General features: G+C 45.0%; 2 protein-coding genes across 3 annotated transcripts in view; one reads left to right on the plus strand and one right to left on the minus strand.

The window, feature by feature from the left end:
* LOC310753712 (uncharacterized protein) overlaps positions 1-25,269 on the plus strand; it is a gene marked incomplete at its 3' end in the record, with an annotated part of 332,047 nt that overhangs the window by 172,355 nt on the left and 134,423 nt on the right. The gene's annotated exons all lie outside the window — the stretch shown is intronic.
* The window catches only part of LOC310753823 (UDP-N-acetylglucosamine--peptide N-acetylglucosaminyltransferase 110 kDa subunit-like), a 122,119-nt gene that overhangs the window by 76,475 nt on the left and 20,375 nt on the right, over positions 1-25,269 (minus strand). For both annotated transcript variants that reach the window (XM_083595163.1, XM_083595162.1), the window contains exons 3-5: positions 9,496-9,739; positions 6,168-6,236; positions 2,172-2,288 (exon numbers count right to left, since the gene is read on the minus strand). In XM_083595163.1, coding sequence (XP_083451289.1) covers positions 2,172-2,288; positions 6,168-6,236; positions 9,496-9,739 — 430 coding nt within the window. The remainder of the gene's footprint in view (positions 1-2,171; positions 2,289-6,167; positions 6,237-9,495; positions 9,740-25,269) is intronic.

Consider the following 25,269-nt stretch of genomic DNA (forward strand, 5'->3'; position numbering starts at 1 on the left):
TACTGTCCTGTCTCTCTCTCTTAGCTGTAAAAGGAGGATTTGATCTTCCGACTCATTTTGCTTCTCTTGTAGTCCGCCCACTGTCCCCATGACTGCTTTTTGTTCCTCCTTCAAGCGCCCTAACTCCTCAGTAGTTTTTTCCAATTTATCCACTTTGGTTTCTAAATTATTGACCTTTTCACCTAATTTTCCAAATTGTTCTGTCAGTAACTTGTTGGGAGTTCTCCATATTCCTATGCACTTGTTCTGTCAACAATTTATTAGATTTCTCCATATCCATATGCACTTGTTGAGTAAAACTTTTCATTGACTGAACCATCTCTTTCTTGAATTCCATAAACTGTTGTGTAAGGAAATCAGTATGTTCTGCTTTCCCTACTTTTCTAATGTCTCTTCCTGCACACTTGCTCGTCTTTTGTCCATAGCAGATTTCCTAGTAACCGCTCCTGCCTGTTGCTTACCCACCATATCTAGGCCAGCAGTCTTTCCCACAGTTCGGCACTCTTGTTTTGAACTCTTCAAGGCCACACCTGCGCTTCCTGGCTCAGCCCAGAAGTGTAAATACTTTCCCACTCCCAGACTGAACCATGAAATTTTTATTTCCCTTTAAGCAACCTTCCCTCTCCTAGCAATCCCTCATGACAGTAAACCAAAAACAGACAAAAAAACATAAAATAGCCCAAGAACAGACAAAGGAAGGATATAAAATAATATCTCACTGTATAAAATACAGAAAGTAGCAGTTCTTATACCCAAGCCCTTAAAAAACAGAAAGAAAAAAGTTCCAAGTCAAATCAACTCAATCAAACAAACGAGACCAGTCCCAATCCAGCCGACATATAAAATTAATATAAAATAATATACTTATCTTCAGTCCTGTCCTTTCATTTTCCAGAAGATGGTGGGAAATAATAGTCCAACTTTTTATAAATCCAGGCTATACTTTCAAGCTAAAAGTCCATGTCCAATTCCACGTCCATGTAAACTGTTCTTTAGTATTTTGTAATCCAATTTTTTTCAACTTTTTGGCTTTATATATAAGTCCCATATATGCTGGAGTGTTCAAGTCTTTTTTGACAGGTAGTATTTCTTAAATCCCCTGGTCTTCTAAAGGCACTGATGTTAATTCCAAAGCTATTCCAGGTTCTCCTTCCTCCTTTAGGAATTTCTCCCTCAATAAGGTAGAGAGTTCTCCTGCTTAGCCCCAATTTAATGCCTCCAAGTTCCAGGGCTGGGATTAAAGCTCGTATTTCCACAGCCTTCCCCCCCCCATCTTTTTGCTTCCTACTCTGCCAAAGGTATCAATCTGTCAAGTTCTCTCCAGCTGTTAATTTGTATCCTCACCCCCCCCCCCGGGTAACTTGACACAACTGTTTCTAAAGTATATCCAAAAGAAGGAAACAGTCTCAAAAGTCCAAGTCAAACTCTTACAAAATCTCCATGGCTGTAAATGCCTCTCTGTCTCCCATTCACAAAAAAGACCCTTGCAGAGCCTGTCCGCAGAAATCGGAAGCTGACTTTCTTTTTGACTTCCGTTTTACCAAATCAGTCAATTTAATCCTAATTCTTCTTTTTTAAAGCTTTATTTGGCTTTTACCTCTAATTGGAAAATCCGCTGCTTCTGTGATGGTATGTGGCTTCAGTAGAAGCGTGCGTTGGAGCCGTGAGTGGACTCAAGCCTCCTCCTTTTCCCCCGTGCGCAAAACAACAGCTGGGGGATTCGGGGGGGACGAATTATTGCGCTCTGCTGGACCCCTACGACCCCCACTCCACCATGGGGGTTTTTTCGGGGGTGCGCCAAGCCCTGGCGGTCACCCCTAATGCTCTAATTGCCTGGACCATGTCATCCCTTAAGCAGACGACACAGAGCTCACCGCCATTAGTCTCCGTAGCAAATGAGGCTTAGATTGGATTATTGATGAAAAAATTAATAAAAAATGATTTAAAAAGAGAATGCTACTTGCCCAATTAAAGTGGCTTAGATTGGATTGTTATGAATGAAATATATATATATATATATATATATATATATATATATATATATTTCAAAGAGAGAGAGAACACTACTAGCCCAAGTAATGGGGCTTATAGTGGATTATCATCATTATTATTATTATTATTTTTCCAGGCCTTCCCATGTCTACAGAGCCCAGAACCCCCGGGACAGTTACCTTCTCAAAATGATGAATCGCCAGCCAGATTTCCCCTTGCGCGTTGAACACGCAGCCGAGGTTACTCCACGCCACTGCAAAGTTAGGCTGGGTCTCGATGGCTTTCAGGTAGCAGGCCTTGGGAGAGTCGAGGGGCAGTAGGTACAGGGGGAACGGGATATTTGCACAAAAGAAAAGCAAGAAAAAAATTCCCATTAGTCCCCCTCCTCTGACCGGCCAAAAGTGATCCTGCAGTAGAGGCTCGCTCGCGCCAAAACTAGCCTGCTGGCGGATGGAGCTGCGCTGGCGCAAACCAGGACCCAAGTGCAAATCCACCATTATCAGTTACGCTGATCCTTCAATATATAGCAATTCTTTCCTAGTGAGCAATTCCTCAGCCCAAGTCCAGGGAAGCTGCTTTCGGATTTGCAACTGGCTTGCGATACACCACCGTTTGGATTGCGACGCAGTTTGGATAGCATCCCGATTGAGGTCTAGTAGCTCTTCAGATGACCTGTGGGCCTGTCTCTCCCAAATATTGTCCAGTTAAGTCAAAATTGCAATGGTGCCTTGGTTCTCAAACGCCGAAAACCCGGAAGAAAGCGTTAAAATTCTTATTTTACAGAAAGGTTCAACCTTGCTGGCATCCTCTTTATATGGACAATACAAAACTTTTTAATTGAAAATGCCTGCTCCATAAGTCTTATCTTACTACACTAGGGATTATATATAATGCGATTTCATGCATATCAGTTAATATCTTGACCCTGCTCCACTGAATTGAAATTTCAGCCTTCATGACATAGGAAAACGGCCAAGTAAACAGCTCTTTTCGTGGAGGAGGGTCAAGATATTAACTGATATGCATGACATTTCAGAAACAGCTATATAATCCCTAGTGTAGTAAGATAAGACCTTTGGAGCAGTTTTTTATAAACTGCCCTAATGGACAAGGGCAGGTTTCCTTTTGAGAATCATAAAATTCCTGCTACTCAAACACATTGCTTTCCGAACGTTTCGGAAGTGCCATGGACTTTTGGAATGGATTAAGTTTGGTGCTTTTGTTTTTGTAATTTATTTTGTGCTTTTGTTTTGGAGGCTTTTTCAATTACTTTGTTTTTGTGACTGTGTGGAACCCAGTTCAAATACTGATGGACTGATTGTTTGACTGCGGAAAGGGATCAAAGCCCCCCCCCCCCATCCAATCAATGACTATCATCAGTGCAGGTAAGGAAAAAAATTAATTTTAATTTTTATCATCTACAATACTATTTTATTTATTGTATAATACAGTACATTATTGCTTTCAATTCATGGATCAATGGTCTAGTTATATAGCAAAATCCGTGTTCAATGGCTGTTTTAGGGGTTGTTTTTAAAAGCCTGGAACAGATGGCTCCGTTTTGCATTCCTTTCCATGGGAAAGAACGTCTGGGTTTCGGAACAGATTCAGTTTGAGAACCGTGGTACCCCTTTTACAGAAAGGTTCAGCCTTGCTGGCGTCCTTGGTTCCGGAATGCTTTGGTTTCAGAAGGGACTTAGTTTGAGAACCAAGGCACCACTGCAAGTAGAAATTAAATTAGAAGATCCAGGGTACCGCACGAAAGACACCGTCTCTCTCTCTTTTCAAAGAACAAAAACTTGGCTCTCTGAGCCTGAACTCACCTGTCCAGGACGCACACCTGAATGTTACCTTTACAACCTCAAATGACAGCTTTGTACAAAGGTCCCGGTCCCTGCAATGCGAGCGCGAGAAGTCGCCAGCGCCCCCTAACAGCATGCCGCTCGCACCCTCGCTGCCAACCACCGCGCTTTGCCGCAACGCCCATGGGTGCTGTGAGAGGCCAACCAGACCGATTCATCTCCCGGACAGGCCTGCATGAAAACTGGGGGCGGGGGTCTTAAATTTGTGCCGGAAACCTCGATGCATCGCAACCCAATTTCGTCAAGAGGCCTAGAGGAGCCGCCCGGGTGGAGATGAATCATCTAGTCCACCATTCACAAGGGCCCCATCACACGCAGTGCGCGTTTCCGCTGCGCCGCCTTTGCGCTACCACAGGACCACAGCGCGTCATCGGCAGAGCAGAACGCTGCAATCCAAACAAAGAAGGAAAAAAGGATAAAAAAAATGAACCACCAGGAAGAGTTAGATGCTTTAATTAAGTCCTTTCCCAATTATCTCTCTTAAATCTTAAGGTACTTTTTTTACGTTTATTTCTCGGAAAGAAACGTGGCTAGGACTATCAATTGCTCTCTAACGTTACTCGCTCATACAGAAAATATTTAAGCAGTTTCCAAAGCCACAGGACAGAATATTCAGGCACGGAGCAAATGTTTTTTGTCGTGGCAGTTACAAACCCGTTACCATATTTCTCATGTGAGTTTTCGGTGCGTTCCTTCCTGGAAGAAGAGGAGGAGGAGGAGAGTCTCTGCTTTAGATCCAGCCCTCGAGCTCCCTCTCCTTACGCATGGAAAAGGTTTCCCCCACCTGAAACCTTCTAAATGTAATATCAGTGTTGGAAAACCAAAAACGAGAGAGAAAATAAAACAAGATCATTAGTAAAAAGTTCCAACCAAGCAATCCATAATCTCTGGGTATGTCTTAACACAGGGGGGTGGAGGACGGTTGGTCTGTAACGGGGGGGGGGGGGGCATGCAGAAGGGAAAGGGGTTAGTGGGGGGGGGGCAACAGCAAACTGGAAGAAAGGCTCCGAAACTCCTGCAACAATTGTATTTCAATTCAGGTGGTAAAGATTGTGCTGGTTTGGTCTTGCAAATGCACTGATGGCCAAAGAAATACATTGCCGTTTGTCCAGAATATATATAGATGTATTGCCCCCCCCCCCCGGTTTAATGGAGTTCTTGCAAAAAAATGGAATAACACTTTCAAGCTAGGCGTGTCTCTCCAGAGCTCTGAAACAAAGAAGTCAGCAACCTAAGGCAGGCGCGATGTCTCGGCCGGTGACCAATCACGCTAGAAGCCGCGGTGGCGTGCGATTCAAGTTAGCTGTCCGCCTGGTGCTTTGGAGAAGGCGTTTGGATGCCCCCACCCCATTCAGAGTCGACGCAATGGGGCTGGCCGGAGCGGCTGCCTGCCCAATCGGTGCTTGGAATTTGTCCATTCCCAGAACCTGAAAGCGGATTCTCCCGAAAAGCAGGCTTTCTCCTCTCCCCACCCACCCCCCGCCCTGAACGGCAACCAGTCGGAAGCTACACTGTTGACGCACCCCACTCAGAAGCAGGCGCGTGGGGCTGGAAGGGAAGGACCTCTGGCGCTCCTTCTCCTTCCTCCGTGCCCCAGCAGCACAGCTTTGTAAGGTGGCTTGTAACAAGGCAATTTCGGGTCCCGTTTGAAAGCCCCCGCTTGGCGGAGAGCCGTTTTGGGGTTCGAATTCTCGGCTGCAAACCGGACTGCTAGAAGCCACCTTCCCACTCTCGGCCGCACATTTTTCTTTGATCAGCTCATCTCCCGAGCAAACCAGCCACGTCACTCAACCCTTTGAACAAAGACAGATTGTTCGAAAGAAGCAAACCAGGACCAGGACTGTTTGCCAGCCTTTCTTCCACTATGGAGACGGGGGCGGGAAAAGGTTAAAGAATCATCTTTTTTTCAATGCCATATTCAGAAGGAAACATTCAATAAGGTTCTTCTCCACTTACAAGCCGCAAAGGACTTTAGAAGAGTGCCTGCTTCTCACAGGAACCGCGGACTAAGTCAGCAGGCAAGCCTCAGTTTGGAAGGAATGTTTCTTTCCAGATCAGAGAATGGTGACGCCCCTGAGTCACATCACAATAGTGGGTAGTCTCGTTCTGCGGCAAGACTCAACGTCTTAAAACCAAGTATTAACGGGGGCTTGCCAGATCTGGCCCCGCAACTACGCTGGGGGAATTCAAGGCCTTCGGCTTCTCAGCCATTTCTTGGGAGTCTCGCAGATCAGCGGAGCATCGAAGACTTGGCGCAAGCGTTCACATTCTCAAAAGACTGATGTTTTAAAACTCATTCTACAGAACACCTACCTTGGCTTCTTCCAAGCGACCCAGGGCTTTGAGCAGATTCCCCAGGTCACTACGCACGCAGTACAAGTCCTGGAAATTAAATGCATCGGGTCAGTCCCCAAAAGAGGCAATAGTGACATCGAAAGATTATATACAGTGGGGCCTTGGTTCTCGAGCAGCTTACTTCCTGAATAACTTAGAACTCGAACGCTGCAAAGCCGGAAGGAGGTGTTCCGGTTTTTTAACTTTGCCTCGGAAGCCGAATGGACTCCTGAGCTTCCGTTTTTACTGTTGCGCAGCAAATTTGAGTCCCCCCATCATAATTAAGGGTTTTTTCATCCATTTTACCTGTACGCAGCAAATTTAAGTCCCCCCCCACCATCGTAATTACCGTACTTTTCGCTCTATAGAACACACTTTTTCCCCTCCAAAAATGAAAGGGAAAAGTGTGTGTGTCCTATGGAGCGAATGCAGGCTTTCGCTGAAGCCTGGAGAGCGAGAGGGGTCGGTGCGCACCAACCCCTCTCGCGTTCCAGGCTTCAGGAAGCTATCCACAAGCCTGCGGAGCCCGGCGGGAACTCCCACCAGGCTCCGCAGGCTTGCGGACAGCTGCCTGCAGCCCAAAGCCCGGGGAGCGCAGCGCTGTGCACCTCGGGCTTCGGGCAGCTCTCCGCAAGCCTGCGGAACCCGGCGGGAGTTCCCGCCAGGCTCCCAAGGCTTGCGGATAGCAGCCTGCTGTCCTCGAAGCCAAAACAGCAAGACGGGGCGCTGCGCAGCCCTCCGTCTCGGTGTTCCAGCTTCGGGAGGGCTGCGCAAAGCCTCCGCGGGGCGGCGGGGTGAAGGCAGCCCGCCGCCCTGTGGAGGCTACAAAGGATGTCCCCGAAGCCTCAAGCCTTTGGAGTGCAGCTGCGCTCCAAAGGCTTCAGGGATCTTTAAGGCTGGCGGTGGGGGAAAGCAGTGCTTCCCCCCACCGCCAGTCCCACAAGCTCGGGGGGCAGCGGCAAGGCCTGCTCTTGAACACACCTTGAACGCACCTTGTTTTTGAGGGGGAAAACAAGAAAAAAACATTTTTTTTCCTATTCTCCCCCTCCTATGGTCCTATGTGTCCTATGGTCCGGTGCGTCCAATAGAGTAAAAAATACGGTAAGTTTTTCCCCATCCCGTTTGCATCCTTGAGCAGATAATTTAAGCCCCCCCCCCCCGCCATCGTAATTGAAGCCTTCCATTTCTGATTGCAGTGTTCTGAGGCGATATTTGGTGCTTTTGTTTTTGCTATTTTTTGCATTTTTGTTTGTGTGGCTTTTTCATTTTCCTGACTGTGCCTCATTTTGCGTTTTATGGTTGATTGATTGATTGTATGACTGCAGAAATGGATCAAAGCCCCCTATCCAAACAATGACTATCATCAGTGAAGGTCAGGAAATTTTTTAAAAAAATTTTTATCATCTATGGTACTGTCTTGTTTCTTTTATAGTACAGAACATTGATGAATGCTTTCATTTTACGGATCAATGGTCTCATTAGATAATAAAATTCATGTTAAATGGCTGTTTTAGGGGTTGTTTTTATAAGTCTAGAATGGATTAATCTGTTTTGCATCACTTTGGGAAAGCCTTGGTTTTGGAACACTTTGGTTTTGGAACGGACTTCTGGAACGGATTCAGTTTGAGAACCAAGGGACCACTGTATATAGAGATTGTACAGTCTCTCATTATCTTCATCCTTTGTATGCTTGGTTCCTTTAAACATCAGAATCTTGCGGAAACGGACAGGTCTTGAAAACACCACCAAGAATAACACAGCAGATTCAACATGGGGACAAAGTCAGCCCCACTTAAGACCCCCCCAAAGTGCTGCCCCAGATTAATATATGTGGCTGTATGTTCTCTGCTCTTCCTGGACTGGTACCAACAACGGGGGAGACACAAGCAATGAAAGGAGAGTGGCATAGATGGGCAGTTCCAGGTGGATAGCCATGTTGATCTGTGATAGTTATAAGAAATAACAAGTTGAAAGATGAACAAATCTTTTTTAATAACTCCAGTGGCACCTTAAAGATCAACTAAATATAAGCTTTCAGTGTATGAGCTTTGACCTGAACCCCCCCAAAACGGAGGTAGATCACTGTCACTTTTTTATTTTGTAAGTAGATTGCAGTCTCTTGGGAGTTGGCCGTCCCTGATATACAATTAGAAGATGGGGAACGCTTATGGAAAGAGGGGATTAATTTGACAGCTGCCAGTTCGCTGAAAGAAAATGCTATGGCCTCTTTTAAGGCAGAATACTCTTCCTCAGGGCAAATAGGGGTTGCCTGAGTCGTGAATGAAAATGACCGCGTATTAGGGAAATGTATTCTGGCAACCTCCCTTTTGCAATTTTTTGAGACTTCAACTGACCGCTTTTGACACCCTTCTGGTGCAAACTGGGCACAGGGCCCTCTTACAACCAGTAACTCATCTAATAGTCGAAATAAATAAAAACTGAGTATCTGACGAAGTGTGTATTACACACGCAAGCTCATACCTTGAAAGCTTATATTTAGTTGATCTTTAAGGTACCAAAGGAATTATTTAAAAAGATTTTTTTCATCTTGTTATTTATTATGATAGATGGGCAGTGTAAGCCATCACCTGGGCACTTGTTTAAGAGTGTTTAAAAACGGTCTTTCAAATGGTCAGAGCAAAAGCGATCCCGTACTTCTATGCATCAGCAAACCAGCTTCAAAAAAGACTAGGAAACTACTGAGGGGAGTCCAAGCCTTGAGACACAGGCACAGTACCACTATACTGCAGTACCACTACAGCCTCGAGAATAACTAAGAGACTTAAAAGATAAATGTAGAGGACCCCGACAGTAAAGTCCAGTCACTAACAACTCTGGGGTTGCTGCACTCATCTCACTTTACTGGCCAAGGGAGCCGGCGTTTGTCCACAGTTTTTTCCAGGGTCATGTGGCCAGCACGACTAAGCCGCTTCTGGCAAAACCGGAGCAGTGCACAGAAACGCTGTTTGCCTTCCCGCCAGAGCAGCGCCTATTTATCTCCTTGCACTCGGACATGCTTTCAAACTGCTAGGTCGGCAGGAGCTGGGACCGAACAACAGGCGCTCGCCCTGTAGCGGGGATTCAGACCACCGACCTTCCAACTGGCAAGCCCAAGAGGCTCAGTGGTTTGCACCACAGTGCCACCCGCGTCCCACTTCCGAGGAGACTTGGACATTTCGGAATACGAAGAGCCAGCTGCAAAGCTTTTGAATCTGAAAACGGAATTGCTTTCGGAATCGCGCCGGTTCAAAGCCACGACTTAGGTTTCGGAGAGAACTCTGCCTTCTCCCGGCAGAATTCAACTTACAGGGTTGTACTGCAGGGCAGAGACATAGGCCTGCACCGCTCCTTCCATGTCGCCTGCGGCAACTAAAGCAGCAGCGAGGTTGATGTATCCGTCAATGAAGTCCGGCTTGAGGCGCAGGGCGTGCCGATAGTGCTCAATTGCCTCCTGCAGTTGGCCCCGTTCCTTGTACACGTTCCCCAGATTTGAGTAGGCTTCGGCCAGCAGCGGGTTCTGCTTGATTGCCAAAGTGCTGAAGTGAGCAGACCTGGGGAAGGGGAAAACGCAAGATTGTCTGGCATTTAATCTAATAGGTACTTTCTATCTATCTATCTATCTATCTATCTATCTATCTATCTAAAGGTAAAGGGGACCCCTGACCATTAGGTCCAGTCATGACCGACTCTGGGGTTGCGGTGCTCATCTCGCTTTATTGGCCGAGGGAGCCGGCGTACAGCTTCCGGGTCATGTGGCCAGCATGAGTAAGTCGCTTCTGGCGAACCAGAGCAGCACATGGAAACACCGTTTACCTTCCTGCCGGAGTGGTGCCTATTTCCCTACTTGCACTTTGACGTGCTTTCGAACTGCTAGGCTGGCAGGAGCAGGGACCGAGCAACGGGAGCTCACACCTGGGGATTTGAACAGCTGACCTTCTGATCAGCAAGTTCTAGGCTCTGTGGTTTAACCCGCAGCGCCACCCGCGTCCCCATCTATCTAACTCTATATATATATATATATATATATATATATATATATATATATATAATATTTCCTCTTTTATAACAAATTACAATCAACAATGATTCAATTTTACATCCCCCCCCCCCCCCGGCGACTTCCCTCATCTTCCCTTTCTGGTTTGTTACAAACATTGTTTTCTGCATGTTGATGTACTTTAAATATTGTTACCTTATCTTCCTCCATATTTTAATTAAATAAAATTGTGAATGTTTATTCAAAACCTGCCAGAGTCCATTTCTTTATGTTGTTTTTGTAAATAGGTTGTTAAAGATTCCCATTCATTTTTAAAGTCTCTATTGTCTTTTTCATGCAATTTATCTGTTAACTTTGCTAATTCTGCATAGTTCATCAGTTTTTCTTGCCACTGATCTTTCGTCGGTACTTCTTCAGTCTTCCAACCTTGAGCTAATAAAATTCTTGCCGCTCTTGTAGCATACATGAATATTTTCCTTTTTTTTTTTTTGGTAGTTCATGAGCTGAAATGCCTAGCAAAAAAGCTTCTGGCTTTTTAACAAATGTCATTTTGAACATTTTTTTCAATACATTATATATCATTTTCCAAAAGTTTTTAACTATTTTACATTCCCACCACATACGATAAAAAGTGTGTTATCTAATAGGTACTTTCAACCCGCTTTGGTACCATCACATTATTTGATGGTGTACAGAAATGTACAGAACTTCAACACAAAACCATTATTCCTGGCTTGACACAAACAAATTCTGCTTGAGTGGTGGGAAAAGTAACTTGCATTTTGTGCAACCTGACAAGATGCCCACTCTTTTCATCTGGACCCATTAGGAGTTCCAAATTTTGCCAAATTGGCAAAAATGACCGAAAGAATCAGAAATCAGGAAGACCAAAATTTCAGTAAGGAATGGGGGAAATATATAATTTATCTTAAAAACCATTGTAGACAGCTAGAATCATAGGTAGGCAAACTAAGGCCCGGGGCCCGGATCCGGCCCAATTGCCTTCTCAATCCGGTCCATGGACAGTCCGGGAATCAGCATGTTTTTACATGAGTAGAATGTGTCCTTTTATTTAAAATGCATCTCTGGGTTATTTGTGGGGCATAGGAATTTGTTCATTTCCCCCCAAAATATAGTCGTCCCCCCCAAGGTCTGAGGGACAGTGGACTGGCCCCCTGCTGAAAAAGTCTGCTGACTCCGGATGATTACGACACTTGTAGATTAATGTTGAATTCTGGACCTAACAGAGATGTAAAAGATGTGGATTATTATAAAACATGCCAGAGGAAATGGTTAACAAAAGGACCCACAATGGGGAGGAGGCAAGTCCAGGAGATTCTTTGGAATCTTGTTTTCATGTTGGTTGTTGGATAATCAATCGTAAGACGTTAAACTGAAAAACTGAAGTGTTTTTTAAGTAAAAAACCTTCTGAATTAAGATATACCATATTTTTCCATCTATAAGATGCCCCCATGTACAGTGCTACCTCTGGTTACGAACTTAATTCGTTCTGGAGGTCCGTTCTTCAGTTGAAACCATTCTTATCCTGAGGCCTGCTTTTGCTAATGGGGTCTCCTGCTGCACAAAGTTTGCAACCAGGAGCTGTTACTTTTGGGTTAGTGAAGCTCATAACCTGAAGTGTCCGTAGCCAGAAGCGTTCATAACCAGAGGTACCACTGTACAAGAAGCTCCCTATTTTGGGGGACTCAAAGATTTAAGAAAATTGGGGGGGGGATGGCCTAGAGCAGGCATAGGCAAACTTGGCCCTCCAAATGCTTTTGGCCTACAACTCCCATGATCCCTATCTCACAGGACCAGTAGGTCAGGGATGATGGGAATTGTAGTTCCAAAACAGCTGGAGGGCCGAGTTGGGCCACCACTGCTCTAGATCAGGCGTGGCCCAACTTGGCCCTCCAGATCTTTTGGGACTACAACTCCCATCATACCTAGCTCACAGGACCAATGGTCAGGGATGATTGGAGTTGTAGTTCCAAAACAGCTGGAGGGCCAAGTTTGCCTATGCCTGGCCCAGAGTATAAGATGCCCCCTAATTTTTGACATTATTTTTTAGGAAAGAACCTAGTATGGTAATAAACACCAACCACACATTGTAACTACGTCTAAGACAAGGAATGCTGTTTGTTATTTCTCCTGCATTAATAACGCTCTGTGCAATACTACTACAATCATCATTAATGGAAATACCATGTGAATAAATGACAAAAAGGTCATTGCTTTTCACCTGTTCTGCACTCCTTTTTCAAATATCCTTTCACAACTAGGTTTAAGAAATGCAGGCACCCTTGGGAAAGAGCATGGTCATTTAAAATATTTTGGGGTTATTTGCACAAGGACAATCGTTCCGCCTGCAGTCTGCAAAAATATGCTAGAGCTCTATACAGCCAGAGGAAGAAAGCTGAAATTCCGGCAAAACAACCTGCATGCAACCCACGTCTTTGCAGTGAAAACCTCTGCTGTGCGCAACTACATGGAACCAGCCCAAGTCAGAACTAGCAATGCTGTTCACATGTTGCGCCACCAACTCTTTTTCCCCAAAGCAGCCTCCTTTTTCTATGAATAATATTTATCAAGTTTCCATTTTATATTAATAAAATGCAATCACATTTTCCACAACCTTCAAATAAAGAAGGAATGTCCAAAGTCAGTTTTGGGGGCCTAATCTGGGCCGCCGGTCAATTTAATCCGCCCCCCCCCCCGAGCTAAAATCCCAAAAAAAGCTCAACAACTTTGGGGTGAAATCCTAAAAGAACTCAACAAGTTTGGGGTAAAATCTCAAAAAAGCTCAACAACTTTGGTCGGCCCTCACGCATGTTCACTTCTGGCCCTCTTTGGACATCCCTGAAATAAAATGACGCCCTCCTTCCCTCCCCACCTCATGGTTCCCTTAAATATTTTTTATCTCGTCGCATGCGTACGCCTTCCTCCTGACTTTCTATCTCGTCTTCTTAAAATATAACCAATCAATAAAAAGATATATATGATAAGTCGTCTTCTTCGAGTCTGGACAGTTTGCGTACAATGGGCTTTCCTATCTTGTATAAATTTGCTCCAACCTTTTGGAAACATTTGATCTTGCTGGTTTCAGAATTTCCCTGCCCGCTTTGCCAGTTCATCTTCGACTGCCATTCTCGTGCCATTGGCATATCCTGTGGCTTCCGTTTATGAGCTAGTAAAATCCTTGCTGCTGTAGTCGCACACCTGAAAAGGCTATGGTCCATTTTCGGAATCTCACCACCTATTCTTCCTGACAAAGATGCTTCTGGTTTTCTGGTAAATGTCTTGTTACACATTTTCTTTAACTTGTTCTATATCAGGGGTGGCCAACTCCCAAGAGACTGCGATCGACTCACATAATTAAAAACTGCCAGTGATCTACCGCCTTTTTAGGGAGGAAGAAAGCCCCATTTTGGGGGAATACAGGGCAAAGTTGTTGAGCTTTTGTTAGGGAGGAAGGGGAATGGCCACTCGCCAACAGATCGCAGAGGAAACAGACAGCCTCACTCAGTAAACTCCATCTTCCATTCTGCAGAGGGCAGTCTGAGGGGTCGGGGCTGGATTCTAATTTACCATCGGAAAGGGACCAAACCCTCCCAGGAGTCTAACAGTAGATCGCAATCGACCTGCTGGACATCCCTGTTACAGATCATATCCCAATAGGCTTTTACTTTACTTTTTACTTTTACTATACGGCCTAGAACCCTCGTACCTACGGGACCGCCTCTCCTGGTATGCCCCACGGAGGACTTTACGGTTTACAAATAACAACACCCTGAAGATCCCGGGCCCCAGGGAGATTAAACTGGCCTCGGCCAGAGCCAGGGCCTTTTCGGTCATGGCCCCAGCCTGCTTGAACGCCCTCTCACAAGAGGGACTTGACATCTTTTCGCACGGCCTGCAAGACAGAGCTGTTCTGCCAGGCCTTTGGCCAGGGTTCACCCTGACTCATTTTCTCTTTGTATAAGAACAAGCATGAAGGAGGTTTCCCAGCCTGCTCACAGGTCCTTATAATATCAGTGGAAACAGTTGGTCCTGGCGAGTACTAACCGCGTCCAATTTTAACCTGAGGATTGTCGTTTGTCCAGTCTAATCTTAATTCCAATTTATTTGAATTAATTTTAGGATGCATTTTAATCGTTTGTGTTATGTATGCCGGCGTGGTTGCTCGAGAGCAAACAGGCAAGACTCCCCGTTGGTCTTTTCAAGGCTTTATTATCTGTCCAAAACGTTCACAATGCAGATCGACTCAATTCCATGTCTGCTCACTCGCTAGCAGAATCTGGGAGTGGGCGGTCCTTAAACCTTCCCCAGCAGAGTACAGTGGTACCTCAGGTTACAACAGCAGCGCCGGTGGCGCAGCAGCAGCGGGAGGCCCCATTAGCTAAAGGGGTGCTACAGGTTAAGAACAGTTTCAGGTTAAGAATGGACCTCCGGAACGAATTAAGTACTTAACCCGAGGTACCACTGTAGTCTTTTGACCCCCACCCTACGCCTCCCCACTCTGCGTGTAAACCAACTGCGCAAAGAGGGCGTGGGCAGAGGGGGACCTGCCTCCCCCCCCTTTGTTCATGCTCGGTGTCAGCATCGCCCTTGAGCCAGTGCCACTAACTGGACTCATCCACTTCAGCCCCGACTGGGCTAGGCGAGCTGGGTAGCACTTCCAGAGACCACCTTCTGCACAGGAACAGGTCAAAGTGCTGTGGACTCACAGCTTAGAGTTGTGAGCACCGGATTCACTTCCACAAGAAGACACTTCCACAAGAAGACAGTCATCGCACAGCAGAGTATAGCAGAGTATAAACAACTTGGAGAGCAGCTCTGTAGAGTAACTTCTTTATTCTATCTACAACTATCATACAAACTATATACAGAGCTAAATGAGGTCTAAGCATAAAGAATGCTGCACTGCACTGAGTGTCTGCAGCTGCTCTTAGCAGCAACCTTATCTCTACACACGATCTGTAACACTCAAGTCTCTCTCTCTCCGACACACTGACTGACTGACTCTTTGATGTTGTGCTGGAGCAGAATAAGTAGAGAGCAGAACACGCCTCCTCCTCTCTGGAGAATCAGCAGAGATCATCAGGAGATTCTTGGATATGGGAGGGGTGAAATCTCCTCATCCTCCCCCATTTCATCCGACCATTTCAAGAATCTTTAACATAACTGCAATTTACACACACACTCCAAAAGTTGTTCTCTGCTTACAACCTTGGTTTACATATTTGCAGGTATCTCTCTCCCCCTTATCTATGACACTTTAACAATACCATTAAACAGTCACTGCAACCACTCTGTGTCCATTAGGAAAGAGTTAAAACATAAACTTCAACCTGTAGTTTACACAAAATACACATTGTGAACACACAAATGAATAAGCTGCTTCTAGAAAAATTTTCATACACGTTTCTTCCTCTCTGATACAAAATGACATTGCTCATTGGGCAGATTTGAACAAACCATTTTCAATACTCAAACACACGCTTTCCTTCAAATATCAGGTAAGGAAATAAATGCAGCGTTTTGTGCTACTACTATCAGCACACTTCATGCTTGGATTAAAAATCCCACCAGAGTTGCATGTGACTGCAGCCTTAGCGAACTCATCAGAAAACCTTTTTGGTGGTACACCCTTGGTTGTTCTTTCAGATCTGCGCAAAACTCTCTGATCCTCTTGTTCTGGTGCTTCCTCCTCTTTGGGAGACTGGGGAGCTAAAGTATATGAAGCTGCTAAGTCTGAGTCAGCGTCAGACTCACCTGAGGCTTTTGGGCTCTGATAATCTGTGCCATCATCTCGATCTACACCGGCATCAGAATTATCAATCACATCAGAACTTGCCTCCCTCTTAACTGTCTTTGCCCCTTTTGCACCATCATGACAAATGGGATAATACTGAAAAACACCAACTCTGTCCCATTTTGGATTGTCCTCAATACTCCTGGTCAGCCTTATGGTTTTTGTGTCTGTGATCAGGACACGATAAGACCCTTTCTCGTACCCTAGGAAAACACCATGTTCTCCATGCTTGCTCAGTTTGTCACCCTGCGAGGTATGCACCCAAACCTCCGATCCAAAAATTTTAAAATGCTTTACACATGGCTTTCTTTTGTGAAGCATCTCGTACGGGGTGCAATTTACAGCAGACTGGTACCTCCTGTTATACACGTGACAGAAAAACGAAAGAGCTTCGGCCCAAAAGGGATTGGGCAGCCCCAAATCATGTAGAAGTGTTCTGATTCCTTGTTGCAGGGTCTGGTTTACTCTCTCACATAAACCATTCTGCCAGGGTGATCTGGGCGTGGCAGTCCTATGCTCAATGCCCTGTTCAGAAAGAAAACTCTCAAATTCCTTTGAACAAAACTCACCTCCCGTCACTGAAAAGACAACGTACATTCTCATTATGTACATTCCTGAGCCATTTACAAAACTGGCGAAACTTGGTAAAGGCTTCAGACTTTTTCTGCAGCATATAGACCCATACATATCTAGAATAGGAGTCTATCAAAACCATAAAAAACCTTGAATTGCCTCTAGAGAGCGCTAGAGGCCCCACTAAGTCTGCATGAATGACTTCATACGGTTTCTTGGCCTCTCTCCCAGACTCTGTACCTTTCGGAGCTTGCCTTGCCTTATTCTCAGCACAAGAAACACGTTTCATGTGGTAGGGACATTCTTTCAACTTCATACCCTCAACCATATTAGGCATTTTTGCCACAGCCTGGAAATTCAAATGACCATAAGCACGGTGGTAATAATGAATACATTGGTGATGCAACTTCTCATTCTTATCAACAGACAAATTGCAACACTCTTTCTCAGTTGCTTCTGCAGTTGTACCTGAAATAAAAGGCAATTGGTACAATCCATTAACACATTTTGCATACAGAATGAGCTTGCCACCTCGACGAATTTCACAGCGAGATTTAGCAAACACCACCTTAAAACCCTGACAATCAAGCTGGGACACACTTAACAGATTATCCTGAATATCAGGCGCATACAGGACATTCTTAATAGTTGCATTCAGGCTCTTTAAGAACACAGTTCCCTTAGCCAAACTCGTGAGAACAGTCCCATCTGCTTGATGAATTGCCTTCTCTTGCTTCTCAAGCTGAACAAAGAGACTTTCATCGTTGGTCACATGGTTGGAACAGCCAGAGTCGACCACGAAGAAACTCCGCCCACGTTGATTAGAGCAGCGAGAGATCAAAGCCTTTGAAGTAGCAGGTGCTTGGGGATTTCGTCCTCCTCCCCCTCTGCTTCTGAAGTTTCCCTTCTTCTTTGAAGATTTATTGCAGTGGAAACTCAAATGGCCTTGTGCTCCACACGAAAAACACCGCTTCAATTTCAAAGCTTTAACAGGAGCAGTTTCACTTTCACTTTTCCCTGCTGAAGACTTAGGCACATTTTCAAGAGCACAGTCCCGGCTTTCTCTAACAGCCTGTCTGTGATCCCACTCATTCAGGAGCACGCTAGACACATAATCTTCTGTTAGCCGGTCAGCAGGCATTGTAGAAATCTGCGCAGCTACTCCATCATAAGACTCATCTAGGCTATTGATCATTAGCATTGCAAACACAGCCTCTGAAATAGCCAGGTCTCACTGAACAAGGTCCTCTCTGAGACGCTTTAACTGAGATAGATGGCTAGGCAAATCACCACCTTTCTCCAACTGCAGCCTGCACAGCTTCTTGAAGAAAATCACACTGGAACCAGCATTTTGCCTCAGATGCATATCTCTCAACTTATGCCAAACAGCTCGTGCAGTCTCTTGACCCTCTAAGTTTACCAGCAAGTGGTCTGCAACACTCAAAACAATTGTCCCTCGGGCTTTCATATCTGCAGCATGCCACTCAGCCCAATCATCTTCATCCTTCTCGGGAGGGTCATCTTCTATAGTGTGAAATAGCTTTTCCCTCTGTAAAAGCGCTTTCATCTTGACCTGCCAAACTGCATAGGTCTCAGGCGTGAGGAGAGGAAAGGACAGAGCCATCTGGCCAGAATGTGCACAGGCCATGTCTGCTATTACTGAAAGCAAGACACTTCCCTCGTGCAACACAGATAAAGCCTTGGACTCCTTCAGCCACTCTCTCTCCCACTCAGAGCGCAATTAACAGGCAAACAGGGATGCTATCTTCTTTCTTTGGCAGTCAGCAACATACCTCCATAAATCAAGCAGCAGCAACAGCAACAGCGGCAGCTTGAACACTCTGCTCCAAAACAGCTCTGCTTCTGGGCACCACAAATCAGTCCAGCACGCAGCGTCCGTTCCACCGTCCGGCAATCAGCAACAGAAACCTCTGGCGACTGGGACGACTGGGACAACTAGTACGACTGGAACAACGACTGGTCAAACGACTGGAACAATGACTGGGCCCATAACCGATGTCAGCATCGCCCTTGAGCCAGTGCCACTAACTGGACTCATACACTTCAGCACCGACTGGGCTAGCGAGCTGGGTAGCACTTCCAGAGACCACCTTCTGCACAGGAACAGGTCAAAGTGCTGTGGACTCACAGCTTAGAGTTGTGAGCACCGGATTCACTTCCACAAGAAGACACTTCCACAAGAAGACAGTCATCGCACAGCAGAGTATAGCAGAGTATAAACAACTTGGAGAGCAGCTCTGTAGAGTAACTTCTTTATTCTATCTACAACTATCATACAAACTATATACAGAGCTAAATGAGGTCTAAGCATAAAGAATGCTGCACTGCACTGAGTGTCTGCAGCTGCTCTTAGCAGCAACCTTATCTCTACACACGATCTGTAACACTCAGTCTCTCTCTCTCCGACACACTGACTGACTGACTGACTCTTTGATGTTGTGCTGGAGCAGAATAAGTAGAGAGCAGAACACGCCTCCTCCTCTCTGGAGAATCAGCAGAGATCATCAGGAGATTCTTGGATATGGGAGGGGTGAAATCTCCTCACTCGGTGCTGTGTCTCTCCCTTGTATACTCTGAGCCCTGCATCCCTTCCCCACTGGAGGCGTGGCTTTCCTCCTCCGCGGAGGAAGTGCTGCTTCTCATGATCTTTGGAGGCTCCCTGTAACCTAACTGCCCTTCCACCTCTCGCCTCTGAGCTGATGGCAGTTCCCTGACAGTTTGATTGCTTGTTTTTCTGCATATTGTATTCTTTATATGATTCTAGATTCAGGTAGGCAGCCGTGTTGGTCTGACGCAGTCGAAATATATTTTTTTAAAAAATAATTGTCCAGTAGCACCTTAGAGACCAACTCAGTTTGTTCTTGGTATAAGCTTTCGTGTGCATGCACACTTCTTCAGATACACAGAAACAGAAGTCCCCAGGCCCTTATATATAGTGGGAGGGTGGGGTGGGGTTTTTCTCAGGATGGTAGTAGGAGATGAGTGATTGACTCAATGGGTATGGTAAACCTGTTGAGGTTGGAGAAGTCACCAAACCCTGATATACAGAGGGAGGGTAGGGTGGGGTTTTTCTCAGGACGGTAGTATGACTCAATGGGTATGGTCAACCTCTTGGCAAGTGTGAACGACTGCAATTAGTCCTACAGGAAAATGCAATGGACAGTATTCAGATGATTAGCATATGTAATGAGACAGGAATTCAATATCTCTATTAAGACCAGGTCTCTCCATAGTTGCAGTTGAGTGATAACTCAACTTACTACTAAACTGCAAACTATGGAGTTTGCAAACTATGGAGTTTACAACTTGCTGAATTACAACTTATTATTAAACTGAAAACTATGGAGAGACCTGGTCTGAATAGAGATATTGAATTCTTGTCTCATTGCATATGCTAAAGCTATTTTTAGTCATCTGCGTACCATCCCTTGCTTTTTCCTGCAGGACTAATTGTGGTGGTCACGTGGGATTGCTATCTGTCCTGTTGTTCAGAATGCACAGGGACAGAGAGCCCACGAATCATTGCCCTTCGCAGTTTTTAAAAAATTGAAGCGAAGTGTGACAGAAAATGACTTGCATAGTATGTTTACTACTGACCTTCTTGATGAGCTAAGAGGAGCCAGTACATTAATTCCAAACCTTGAGGCCTCTGAAGTTTTAATGAAACAATTGGCTTATGAAAATGAAAATGCTGAATGCAAGACTGCTCTTAAAGCGATTTATCAGAAGCCAGAAACAGATAGTGCTTAGATGATTAAGCCTTGCCAGAATATTGGCACTGAGACTCACAAATCTGCCCTCCTAGCAGCAGCTTTGTCTCCTTCAGTTCATTCTGCTAAAGACAGGCAATGCCACAACAGGTGGCCTTCCAGCCTGGGTTTAAACGGGAGAACAAAGACAGTTGTGCCAGCTGATTGTCAGTCTTCTACCAAAGTCACAACAGCAGAGCCAACTGCTTTTAACACACTGTCTCCTGTGGCAGATCTGAGCCATGCCACTAAAGGCAGTGCTGGTTTCGACCTAGTGACAGCAGAACTTGCTAATTTTCAGTTCCCTATGGTGGTTTATAAAATTAAGACATAGCATACAGGTCCGATTCCACCTCAGACAGTGAGACTCATTCTTCATCGCCTATTACAGACTGTTTTTTCTCTTTTCCTCCCTGAACTGAAAATTCCTAATGAGTTTACTTTACAGCAGTTGCAGAGTTTTGGGGTCACCTCATACACGTGATTCTCCTTAATACAATGTCTTCACTTACAGGACTCCTTTTTTCCCCAGCCACTGCTGACAGAATAGCGATTTTAGAGTGGCTACCTTTGCCTAATACACCGCCTCGAAATATTGCTGCTTGTTATTTGCATTTTTTCTAAACAGGAGCACGAGTCCCTAATGAGTTCTTCTCTTCCCTGTCAGATTGCATTTACTGATTATATTGGGACAGTTCATTTTAACCCTCCTAAAGGTCCATGCCTGGTTTTGATTCAACAGGTGCCAAGGAAATTAGTTCCTGTTCAAAACGCACTTACACTTTCTAAGGATGGAGCTCCCTCTAGAGGTGTTTTAACATATAAGGACTCTGAAAATAACTGGCTTTTTTTTTTTTTTTACAGCTAATCAGATGAGTGCACAGAGATCACTGTGGATACTCAATATGTGTTTAATCTTTTTATCACATTTGGCTAATTCCTATCTTTCTCCTATGCTAGATTTTAATCTATTCTCTCTGTTCTTGACACTGAAAAATCTCTTGACAAATAGAACTGTGCCTTTCTATGCTGCTCACTTTCGCTCCCACACAGGATTCACGAATGTCATTTCAGAAGGTAATCAACATGCTGATTCTGCTCTGAAATATTTATGTCTGTTATTTTCTAATGCAATTGACAGCCATGCATTTTTTCACCAGGGAGCCAAGCAGCTGCATAAACAATTTTCCATTCCTCTGACACAAGCTAAGTATATTATTGGTGGGTGTCCTTCATTAACTGTTTCCTTTCCTAATAAATTTTCTCCTATGGAACGCCATTGTAGGAAAGAGGTACCTCTGGAACACCCTCTAGTGACATACCAGCAGCTCCCCAACCTGCAGTGAGAGGGACCTGTTCCTTTGATTACCTGGGGGCAGGGATGCCCTACTGTTCTTACTTCCTCAGGTCCTTTGTGGATTCCAGGTCGCTGTATCCATCCCTATCGGCCAAGACATGCGCTGGCACCAAGACCTGCAGAAACCCATTCCGAACTTTGCAAGGACCATGACCCTGACTCCGCCTCTACAGGTTCAGCAGCCCTGTGTGAAAGTCCGTCGTGCCTGTCCTCATCCTCAAAAGGCTGAGGGATGCCCAAAGGTGACATGGGGAATGCTGAAGACCCTGACCTTTGATGCCAGGACACAACTTCAGCATCATGATGTTCCAGCAGAACCAGAGACTTTTTTAGTAGCCTTGATTACTCAACTAAATATGAACTCTATGCTGATTTTAACATGTATATTATTTGTTTTCTTGATACCTAGTACTCAATGTATCTATCTTCCCCCTGACACTTCTTCTAGTCATACCTATAATTTGAGGATGTGTTTAGCTGAAATTACTAATTGTCAGGGAAGACTTAAGAGTTACAAGTTTCCAGTTTCCCAGAGGGAGAAAGTTTTCCACAAGGGGGGGGGGGAGAGCAATGAATCTAATAGAAGAGAGCAACAGGAACAGCAGGGAGGGACGGCAATGGTTAAGTTCTAGCTCAGATTCGGAGGAGGGGAGATACAAGCCAGCTCTAGCCAGGAGGTTAGAAAAAAGAGCGGGAAAGCAAAAGGAGCAGCTCCTTCGCCATTTTGAGAGTGGCTGATCACGGAGAAGCAGAGCTCAGAAGATATCTGAAATAAGTGACTCTGAGGAATAACATTTAAAGATAAGAACCGTTTATAAGATTGTTTGTTAATACGCAATAAAAAGTTATAAACTAACAAGAAGCGTTTGTGTGGTGATCTGAAGAGGACAACAACCAGTCCTAACACTAATGTCTCTCATTTTTGTCTGAGTGAAACATATGATATGCACACTGCCTTAGGAGATTATATGATCCCAGTTTGTACACAACATTTTCATATGACACGACACAGACATGTGAAAGTGGTTTTCTTGAATGGATTCCTGAAGGTGTCATTGGTTATACCAATCTCCATGATTGGGGAACAGTGACACAAAAGTTACCTCTGGATGCAATATCATTATACACACCTAGAGTTGCAGCACCGCCAGACACCTCTTGGCTCAGATTGTGAATTGCAGTGAGAAAGCAACTCACTGTTTGGAAACAGGAAGGCCAACTTGGAATTGTTCATGTTGGGATACTGCCAGGGAGACAAAGGCCATCATGCCTCCACGTCAGTCTCCGTTGCGATCCATCGATCTCCCGTAGATACAGTATCAGTCAATTAGCGACACGAAGCCTCAGAAATAGCTTGCCACATTCAAGAGCTCTAGTGCACGCTCTATCAGCAGAGTTCGCACAACGAAAGATGCACTCAGGAGAGCATATTTACAACTTTATTCAGCGTTGGTCAGAACAAAGGAAAAAACATGACTGCCTGCTTCGATGTCTCAGGCACAGAGAGAGAAGCAAAAGCAAAAGACAAAATATAAACTTCCTGTGAACAGGAAATACGCAGACTCTGTGACTCACAAAGCCTGCTCCCTTTTAAGGTGGAACGTAAATATCCTAACATCCTCCCCCTTTCCGTGTAACCTGTAGTACCTGTGGTTCAACCCAATTGCAACCTCTGTACATAAACCTTAAGTTGTTCTCTGTTAACAACCTTAGACAACAGATCAGCAGGAATTTCATTACCTGCCATGTAGGACACCTGAATGAGTCCTTTCTGAATACACTCTCTTGCACGATGTAGCTTAATCTGCAAGTACTTGGTTCTTTGCTTGCAACTCTCTGAGTTCAGCAAAGCCAAACAGGATCTATTGTCTTGATACACTTGTATAGGACATTTCACAGAAACTCCGATGTCCTTAAACAGTTGCATCAACCGTTCACAATCCATGAGTGAAAATGACAGCGCATTGAGTTCTGCTTCACAGGAACTTAGGCGTACTGTCGTCTGCTTCCTGCACAGCCAGTCAAACAGACAGTGGTTGTACATGTAGCATACTCCAGAAGTGCTTGTACCATCCGTGTTGTCACTTCCAAAACTAGCATCTGCAAAAATTTCAAGACCTCCAGTCTTCTGACTGGTGGCCCTCAGCCTGTAGTGCAAAGTCCCTTTCAAATAGCGGGCTATGTGCTTCAGAGCTTTCCAATCCTGAGTCTTTTTTCCTGCTCTCGGCGCACGCGAGGGAGTTGGCGGTTAAGAGAGCCGCTGAGGGCAAGTACCAAGCGGGGTGTTTGAAAAGCGCGGGAAGAGCTGTGCAGGCTGGAGCCAACCAAGTATAGGCAAAACCGACACAGTTTTGATGAAACATTTCACTTCAGAATATAGACTTCTCATCGATATCCTGCCGAGACGCCCGAAGATGGCGGCTGTAACAACTTCTCCTTCATGAACCCTCCGGATTACAAACCTTTTATAGCCTTTTATAGCCTTTTTACAGCCGTCTTTTTAGCTGTTTTTATTAGACTTTTAAATCATTTTACCTCTGTTAGAAGTTTTAATCGTTTTACTTCTATGGTTGGCCAATATACGTATCAACAAGGATATTCAAACCTTCTGCTGATTAGTAACGCCGCCTTGAAGATTGGGTTATGCTGAGCAGTGGAGGAGGAGTAGCAGAGGAGTTGCGGCCATAAAAGATAAGTTCTCTTTTGTCTCCGTTTACCTCTACTTTGAACCTCCGTAGTCAGTGAGACAGCGACAAATGGGTCATGGCAAGCGACCAAGATCTGCTGAAAAAGGTTGTTCACCTCCAAGAGCAAAGCAGTCAAAGCTTGAATCTCCCCCACCATCTACTAACAATAACAGCAAAACGGAGCAAGTAATTGTTTCTGCGGTCGAAACATACAACCGCTTCTGGCCTCTGTATGATCAAGGAGAGTTGGAAAAGCTAGCTGATTCAGCGGGGGATGGAAGCCATAGGGAAGCCCTCCTCCCTGACACCTTAATTACCCCTCCGTCACTGAAACGGGAAGCATTAGGGCAAACTGCCCATGATTTAGTACCTGATCAAATACAACTGGTAATCAGGACTTTAAGCTTCATTTTCAAGGAATTGGAGGGGATTTCTTTGTCATTGAACAAACTTTCACGGGCCCTTCTGGCTCATCTACCTTCCTCAACTGAGCTATCTAATTTGCATCAATCTCCTGTGCAGCTTGTAAGTGCCTTAAAGAGACAACTTGATCAGAAACCTCTCCTTAAGGGCCTAAGATGCAGGCTGCCACTGCTCCAAAGGAATAAGCAATCTTTGATTTTTCAACCTAACAAAATATGTTTATCCATTTTTTCCCGTGACGCCCCCAGTCTTAGGTGGAATAACCTGAGGATGGCTAAAGGGTACCTTCGTGATTTGTTAAATATTCCTTTTTTCCAGATAGATCTTATATCTGTAGCACCCCTAAATGCCACGCCCTGGCCAAGGAAATTTATGCTCTCCTTCCAGTCTGCAAGGATCCCACATCTTCTTGCAAGACAAAAAGATCAGCTGGCACCCTGGGAGATTGTAACAACAAG

This window comes from Podarcis filfolensis (assembly GCF_964270895.1).
Source record: "Podarcis filfolensis genome assembly, chromosome: W".
Lineage (NCBI taxonomy): Eukaryota > Metazoa > Chordata > Lepidosauria > Squamata > Lacertidae > Podarcis > Podarcis filfolensis.